Raw genomic sequence first — 9,281 nt, 5'->3', positions numbered from 1 at the left:
AAGTCAAAACATACAGCTCACATTTTGATGCGCTTCGAGATCGTGGCGTCCTTGCAACTTTATCGCACCAGAAATTGCATCATATTTCACAGACCTCAGCTTGACAACAATATATATATATATATAAACATACATATACATAAACATGTATATATAAAAAATATACATAGAAGTTCGCGAGAGGTAACTTTACTTACCTGGCACCGTGAAGGGCCAACTAAGACGACTGTCAGCGCGCGAAAAAAAGGCGAACAAGCTCTGGAAAAAGTTGTCAAAAGTTTCACGCCACACGGCGTATGAGTAATGCCAGACAAAAGTCAAGAATGAGAAGGAAAAAGGATGCTTTAAGAACCGCTCAATTTATTAAAATAATGAAAGCAACGCAACGGCATCATCGTTTGATTTTAATTTATAACGATGCCGCACCGCTCAGAGCGCAATCTTTGGCATAATTTTGAAAATCCTGAGATAAACTTTGAGCATGCACATAATTAATGAAAGACCAAATGTCGTCTTCAGCAGCGTGTGCAAAAGGAGCATCCTGGGCGAGTCCAGTTACAGATGCATCGGAGGCAGGAGCAGTAGGAGCACCAGGAGTAGCAGCATGCAAAAGGGAGTAAACAAAGTGTAATTAAAAACTACTTAGCGAAGCATCCTCCCGCATGTCCGTTGCCCCGCGCCTTCAGGCAGCAGGCACCTGGAGAGTCAGACTCACCTGCGATAAATAGTTTTGCGCTGCTGTAATTTATTATCGTTAGCGCTATCCTTGAAGAAGTAGCGCCTGATGCCGCTGAGGTATGAGCGGAAATATTCGCTCCAATTAATCGTCGCAATGTTGAACTGTAGCACCGAACGCTCCTCCTTCGGCAGCAGCTCGTTCAATTCGTCAATGTTGCGATGGGCAAACTGCCACTCCTTCAGTCCAAACCAAGCCATCATGTCGATTATGCGAGAGATTTTCTTGTAAGCCTTCACATAGCTGAACAGTGGATAAAGTTTGGTATTAAATATGAAAATTTAATGTAGAATTGAATGAATCTATGATCTATATATAAGATATGGATATGACTCTTTTGTTTCTTAAATAATTTTCCTCTTTAAGCTTAACAAAAATTCATGAATAGAAAAAGACTCAAATTAATGAAACTATATTGTTAAATCCTCAGGAATGACCCCAAATGAAGGTTTTCTATTAATATTGTAATTATTAACATTATTTTGAATCTGATAACTATTTTAAGGTTGCCTTTTCACACCCTTACAATATGGCAAAAGGAGAAAGGATATATGCCAAGGGCTCAAAGGATGCAGAGATTGTTGTCGATGTGTTTGCTAATTGGTGGGAGCTAGTGGGTTGTGCAGTCTAGGTCGGTTTCACCTTCATAAATAAATGGGAAAATGCTGAGTCTAATGCGCTCTAATTGCAATTTGTTAAATATTACGTATACGTAATACTAACCAAGAAGCTTGCCAAGTGGATTGTCCTCGTGATTATTTCAAGTAACGAAGAGTGGCTGCTCTGTTTCTCATTTTTATAAATATTATTTTACTTTGGAGCTTTCAAGAAAAGCTGCTTAATAATTTTATACAACCAAACTTATATTTAATTTAATTATAGGAAAAAACTAAATATCAGAATGATTAAGATCATTATTTATTCAAGATATTTGATTAATAAAGAAGATGAGATTAATCCTTAAACCGTTGTAACTCAATTATTTTGACTTTTAGAAAATAAAGCCAAAAATAATAGTATACTTCTTATATTTTTAAGAAATCCGTAACTTATACCCCCTATTTTATATTTAAAATAAATTTTAAGTAGACTTATTCACCTAGATTTTTTTATTTAATAATCCCAGACTCGATAAAAATCAGCTACCCCTTGGATACCCTTTACAGGTCATTCAATTGCCTTTCCATGTACCATTTAAAATCCATTCAATGTAGCCAGGACCCCCGAAAACCACCACACCCAGCCACCATTGCCACCTTGGAGAACATATTCTCGATGGGTGGGATGCGGTAGAGGGCATGGCATGGCATGGAATTTGTGAGAGCAGCAGCTGAATCGATGGGTGAGGTGTGTGTGTGTGTGGCTCTACTTACATGCGCTTTTGTCCGGTGACCATGGCAATTAAATCTAAAATATAAGCTGGGATATTGTGCAAGAAAAATGCAATTGCACAATGCAGAGGCTTCGATGGTATTATAACGTACGAGAAGCACCTGTGACAATAATGCGGTCGATCGAAGGACGCACACAGGACGACCGAGGGGTCGAGGATTCAGCGATTCCGTGTGGCATTTGGGTTCGATTTGGTTTAGTTGTCGGCGGCAATCCCCGTTTCGTTTTTGTGTGTTTTTTCAGTTTGCCAACGTTGTTCGAACCGGGTATTCAGGTCGGTTTTTATATTTTTTGTTTGGAATTTCGTTCAGGTTTCGTTGTTTCAAGGTATTAGCAGAGCATAGATAAATTTTCCATTCGCAAAAATGCAGCAATATTTAAGCATTGGATTAGACATGCACACAATACGGTTCGTGTTGTTTTTATTTCGTTTTTGGGGGTAAAAATTCAATAAAGAATATTTATTTTGAAAGTCATATAGATATGAGAATGCGATTCTGTGTGTGCGCGATAAACTCACCAAAGCGCCTTGTCGAACGGTTCGTGGAATCCTTTGCGCGACAGGTGCATGTACTCGCCCCAGGTGATATTGTTCACGTCGGACACGTAGTTGTATACGGGTAGCTCTGATTTACCAATCGTCTTGCTTTCTCGGAGCATAAATCTGTGGGAAAAGTAAGGAAACTTTGGATGAGTCTTTGAGGGGAAAGTAAGCAAAACTTTTTGGTGCCAGAAGTTATGGTATTTTTATTAATATTTATGTTATAAAAACTCTATTAAATATTTGGGGATGCTACATAAAATCACTGGTGTTTTTTAGTTCCTCAGAAATATGTCCATAATCAAAAAATATAAAATAAAAACAGAAAACTGCCTTCGAAACGAAGAGAACTTAATCCCATTCCTCCTTCAGTCCCACGGACATTATCTGTTGCCACCTTTGGACCGTCTTAATTCCTCCGCTCTCGTATTTACAAATTTCCACCTTCTTGCTGCTGCTGGCAAACAACAACCGAATGCTATCAGCTTGCGGCGAGCAACTCTTTTGCAACTTTTACACATCCTCGGGCACCGCTTCAGCTGTAAGGATCCCCGGGTGTTTGTGCTGTATGTACTATGTATGTGTGTGTGTGTGGACTAACCTTCGGGATATATCCCAGGCGGTTGCTATCATGGCATTCACCACATAATCGGCGGGCACCATATTCGCCTTGCAGCTGGCCGTGCCGTAAATGCAACGGACGAGTCCCCGGGCAGACCAAGTGCATAAACCTGATGGCCCGTACAAATTATCAGTCCAGCCGGGAAATGGATCCTTGTACGTTGACATTACTGCGAATAAATAAGAATTAATGGCTGCTTTGTTCGCTCGGCCATTGCCGCAGCCAGCGACCGTGAGACCGTTTCCTTGTTGATTTTAGCCAACGTCAAAGCGATAATGGTAGAGACTGAAGCGACCGAGGACGGTCCACCAGCATCCTCCCAGAAACCCATTCTCCTGGAGTCCCATCTCCACCAACCCATTCCCAACTTTCCCTTCCATTTGCCATTTGCTAACTGATATGCCTGACTCCCAATTGCAAGTTTTGGACTTGATTTTTTTGTTCGAAATACTCTTTAATCGGAAAGAGTTGGTGTGCTAAGATGTCAGGGAAATGAATAGAATTTTTGATAACATTAATCTAAGGCTTAAGAGTGGCTTAATGAAATATATATATTAAATATTCATTTTCTTATCTAGTTATATTCTATTCTTTTGCAATACAAGGATACACGTCTAAAAGATTCTTCAAAATTTCTAGAGGTAATTCTGTGGTTTATATTTAAATTCTAAAAGAGTTATGTTACCATTTAATATTTAACTGATATTAAATAATAAAAATAATTTAAAATCTAAATTGTATATAATTTAAGTAAGAGAACTCCAATATTCCACCAGATCAACCGAAACTATCATTCGTTATTGCCTTTCTCGTTGGCAGAGGCAGCTTAGGATGCAGCTGCATGAGGACGATGCTTTGGCATTTTTGTGTTAAAATAAATGAAAATTTGTTTGTGCTTTGTTCCTCGAGAGGAGGATCCCAGCAGCCCGTCACTACTCCTCCTCACACTCCTAGAACTTCACATCCCCTGAGCACTGAGCCAGAGGAAAATCCAAGTCAGCCATCCTCGCCTTTCCTCCACTTTTTGTTACGTTTTGTTCGTTACGTTACGTTGCGTTTGGTTTCCTTGCTGCAGGAGCAGCCCAAACAAAGAAGCAAACAACTAGCAAAAAAAAACAGGAAAAAACCAAAAATATAAAAAACTTTTTCCACATGCATTTATCTGGTAAACCCTAATACCCTCTCTCTGAAATCTCCTCCTGCTTTAGCTCTGTCTCTCCTGCTACCGAACGAAGACAGCTCTTTTTGGCCATTTTTCACAAAATTTAAAATATTCCGTTTTTGCCAGGCTTTTTCCAGCTTCTCCTTGGCCAGATCCTCTGGGGGATCCCTCCTGCATGGACAGTGCAGGAAATGCTTCTTGTTTCTTGTGTGTTTTTGTTTACACAGCATAGTGGCCGGCTGCCCTTGGGTATTTGTGCTAATTATCTGACAATTAGTTTGTTAAGTCAAGTCTGAAACCGCAATAAATATTCCGTACTCCCTGCCCCGTTCCCCCTTTTCGGGCACACACTTACACTCACCTATGGGCGGTCGAAAGATACCCGCCGGCATGTGGAATGCCCGGTGATTTACCAGATTCTCGGCACACTTCTTGGTCATCGTGTAGGTGTTGGGCATTTGGCCAATTAGGCAGTGCCGCATCTTCTCCAGCGTTTCATCGTCGAAAGTGCGATAGATCTGCGCCATAAAAACATTTTTTCAATTTAAATAAACTGTCATATTGCATATCAAATATGGAGATTCAGGGCTTAATGTTTTTATTTGTTGTACCCTTTAAAAGGGAAATAATAGGGTATACTGGGACTATGATTTATAACTTTGAATATGAAATTATAGAGAAAAAGAAAATGTATTTAAAAATGTTTTTAAAAAGAGTACAACTTCTTTATAAAATCACATCATAACTTCCTGTTCTTTCAACTTATTTAATACGTTTTTTAAGAACTTCTTACCCGGTACTTTTATAGTATAATCCCTAAGTTCTTTACTATTGTTATATTCCATTTTTTACCTGTGAACATTAACCAACCTGCATGATTTTTTCGTAGCCAATTTCGTTCTCGTACACTTGTTCCTTGATGAATTTTCGATTGCAGTTGCAGTACAGTGTCGAAATGTGTACGAATGACTGTGCCCACGGGGTACATTGATATACATATATTGGGCGAAATTGCGAGGAGAGCACGCATGTCGTATTGTTGATTGAATTGTGTTGGAAATTGTGTGCCCGCCAACGCCAACGTAAAATATGCATTGCCCCGAATAAGTTGCGGATGGAGCGAGAGAACGAGATTCGACGGTAGATTGAGGGGGGAAAACAGTACGTAAATATTACAATTCATACTCAAATATTTTTACATGCATTCAGACACGGGAATTATGTATTTTGGTTACTTAAATGTGCGATATGTGAATATTTAACATTTATTTTAACGCTGTTTATTTTTACTAATGGATATGTGGTGTGCAGGGACAGCTGGAGTGGTGAATAAAGTGGCTTTAATATGATTTAAATTATATAAGGATTGCATTTTTAAGTATTAAATTTTTATAAATTTATTGTAAAATTAAATCTGTTATAGGGGTTAATATTTTTTAAATTATTTTAAAAGGTTTAAGCTTTCATTTAAAAATATGTAGTTTTAGGAATGGTGTTTCTTATATTTCTTGATTCTTTAAAATAATTTATGCATTCAATATAGTGTCTTAAATTATTATAAATACGAATTTCTTTGTCACTTAAACAATTAACATTATTTTGTTATTTAAAACTCACCTTTAAGTGCTTCATTTCCATGGCCAAGTCGAGTATCTTCTTCGTGCCGAGTACATTAATGTCAATGGCGTCGCTCAGTTTCTCATTGAATTTCACCGAAGCCACAACATTGAAGACAATCTACAGGCGGAGCAGATAAACCAGACCCACGAATTGTAATGCATATTAAAAATGGAAAGAAGAAAAAGGAGAGGAACTCAGCGGCGCAGCAGGGCAGAGCTCATGCAAAATGCACAAGAGATGTGCATACAAAACAGGAAGAGATAGTGATGGATAGGGACACATTTTTATAAACTTTTAACTTTTTAACCTTTAACCTATTAAAATACTACCCAAATTTCAAGCTAATCCTAATGAAATTCTCTTAAAATATCTTTAAAACCTTTGATTTTATATAATTCTTTGCAATATAAAATTTTAAAAAATATAAAGTCTGGCTCTACTTTACCAAACTTAAGCAAACCTGTCCCTTTCCCATCACTGCCACCAGGTACATCAGCGATCTGGCGCTGAATGTTTGGTCTGTGTTCTATGATAACCTCAAAGTCAGCACACAAAATGCGGAAAAAAGAAGGAGAAGCCTCAGCGCAGATGGAACTGGGACAGAAAATCGGACAGGAACGGTAGCTGGAGTTGGAGCTGGAGCTGGTACAGGAATCCTGCAGTGCGACGCGTGCATTGAACATCGACAACAAAGCAATTTCAGCTTAAAACAGTGCAAGCGGACTCTAAGCAGACCCACCAGGCCCGCCGAGTGACTTGTATGCAAAATGTTTTCGCAAACAGCACGGAAAACTGAAAGAAAAAATAAAAATAGAACCAAACGGATGCGGATGCGGATGAGGCTGGCGTTGGCAACGGAAGTGGGAGTGAAATGAGTGGGAATGAGGATGCGCCCGGTTGGCAGGACAATGGCTCGCGCATGCCGAGCACTTGAAGCATGCACAGGAATTTTCATTTATTTATATATTGTGTTTTATAACCAACAGCAGAAGGAGCAGCAGCAGTTGCAGCACGGCCACTGCAACAGCAACAGGAGCAGGATGCTCTACACATTTTCACAGTTTTACGTGGCGGCGGGTTTTCAATTTTTGTTGAAAAGTAGAATGCATATATCGCAGGGCCTCTTGTGATCAGCAAAACAAAAATGAAACAAAAAAAATAACAGAAAAAAGAGCGAGAAGCGAAAGAAATAAACTGACTGCCTGGCTGGTGTTGTCGTAAACATTGCGCCTGCCTTTGGCATGCAACGTTTTACGTATACGTAATGCACAAACCAGAGAGGCCGAGGGGGAGGCAGAGATAACTGGAGATGCACTTGGAAAAAATTTGAATATAACCAAACAGAATATTTATATACAAAACACCATGTCTCATCTCATAAAAATCATAGAGTAAAAGTTTATTAAATAATAAACTATATACATTCTTTTAAAATATATTCATTGATTTTCCCTTTGAAAAATTCTTTATATTTTCCCACTAGTAATAAATATATTTTTCTTCAAGTGTAAATAGATACGGACAGACAGGAATCGGGGGAACCATCCAGATAGGCAAACACAACAAAAGCCCATGAAAAGTTTCTCGCACAAAAAGTCCATTGATTGAATTGCCTGCAGAAAGGTGGAGCATGGGGCGAGCAGGAGCAGGGAGGATCGGTAGTGAAGTACACGGGCAGGAACTTACTCACCTGGACCTCAGACGAGAGCATTGCTCGGTCGGCGGAATCAATGTCCAGGTCGATGGCACTGTAATCAGCGCGTATCGGATGCACCTTCTCCAACAATTGCGGTGACTCCTCGCGCAGTCTATTGAATATCTGTTGGATGGAGGAGGAGGGATATGGTGTTTAAAGACGGGGCTTTTATCCCACATTGTCCTTGCCAGGCGGAGAGTGTGTGGTAATGCAGGAGGGCGGGAATTGACAGGCTCCCCTCCTGGGTTGACACTTACCGATTCATTGAAAAAGCCCTGCAAGCGTTCCTGTATGCTCAGGCTGTCCTTGCTGCGTATCAGCATGTAGATTTTACGCAATCCAAACGAGCGTAGCAATTTCTCTGTTAACACTTTGCCCACGAAACCCGTGCCGCCCGTAATGAGTACGGTGGCATCCCTATAGAAATCCGTAACCGGCATGGCACTGACACTGCCCGGGATGCTGCCACTCCCAGTCACAGTCACATTTCCACTTCCACTGCCACTTCCACTCGCATCGACACTGTTTGTTCTCGTGCTTGAGGCCGCCTCCTGGAAGAGTTGCTCCTCCTCCGACTCCTCCTCCCCTGGCGCCATTTCGTGACCAGTGCCACTTTCATGGCTACTGCGACGCGAGGAGCTGGTGGATGAGAAGGCTTTGCGAGCGGCTATAATTTCAGGGTATTAAGTTATATAAGAAATTTTAATATATTATTGAAAATATTTCTTATTATTTTTTATAGTATTAAACCTTCAAAAACTAATAAATATACAATTATAATTATGAATAACAATTATTCTTTGTAGAATATGAATCGACAGTCTGGCTTAAAGTTGTTATAGCGAAAAAAGAGAAATACCTTCATAAAATAATGCCTCAAGTTAAAAAAATCTAAAAAATTACACAACAAAAATAAGACTACTAATTTCAAATATATAAAAAATATCTGTTAAAGACTTTTACTTGTTTATTATAATAAAGTTCATAGTTAAAGGTTAAAGTTTCGATACTTTCTAAAACTATATTATTTTCTTCAATTTAATTACAAAAATGCAAACTTATTTTAATGAAATTACTAATGGAAAATAGAAGATCACTTGATACCTTTGCTATATACAAAATGTACCTTATTTTTATCCAAAATTTAATAAAATTAACCTAAACCTACTCACTTTTCTTGGAACTTCTTGCTTCATTCATGTTTTTTTCTTATCCGAATATCGAACTGTTCACTTCAAGGGTAAAAAGCACATTGACAAGTTTTCAATTTCAATGCGGTTAAAAACTGGGACTTTAATCAATAAACGACAGACATGTATCGAAAAGATTTTCCCACCGCATGTCAATTATATAAATATGAAATATACACCCGTACAACGGCCTTTCTAACCCAATTATATGTACTATATTACCTATATCCAGTTGTGTGTGTACTATATAATAAGTGCAGGGGCCGGACTTTATTCTGTACTTTGTTTTAAATGTGTGCTGCGGGCTCTGGCTGACATTGTG

The 9,281-nt window shown here is 39.0% G+C and overlaps 1 protein-coding gene across 1 annotated transcript; it reads right to left on the bottom strand.

The window, feature by feature from the left end:
* Positions 1-429: 429 nt before the first annotated feature.
* On the bottom strand, positions 430-9,008 carry LOC108085990 (fatty acyl-CoA reductase wat). Its single transcript, XM_017182792.1, has 11 exons — positions 8,942-9,008; positions 8,027-8,436; positions 7,764-7,892; positions 6,071-6,190; positions 5,324-5,422; positions 4,815-4,971; positions 3,271-3,460; positions 2,649-2,792; positions 2,110-2,229; positions 716-979; positions 430-541 (listed from the first exon to the last, which is right to left on the bottom strand). Exons 1-11 carry the CDS (start codon positions 8,967-8,969, stop codon positions 430-432), a joined length of 1,773 nt encoding a protein of 590 aa, XP_017038281.1. The 5' UTR covers positions 8,970-9,008.
* Positions 9,009-9,281: the final 273 nt, after the last annotated feature.

Source organism: Drosophila kikkawai, chromosome 3L (genome assembly GCF_030179895.1).
Source record: "Drosophila kikkawai strain 14028-0561.14 chromosome 3L, DkikHiC1v2, whole genome shotgun sequence".
Lineage (NCBI taxonomy): Eukaryota > Metazoa > Arthropoda > Insecta > Diptera > Drosophilidae > Drosophila > Drosophila kikkawai.
This window is presented reverse-complemented; position numbering and strand designations above follow the sequence as displayed.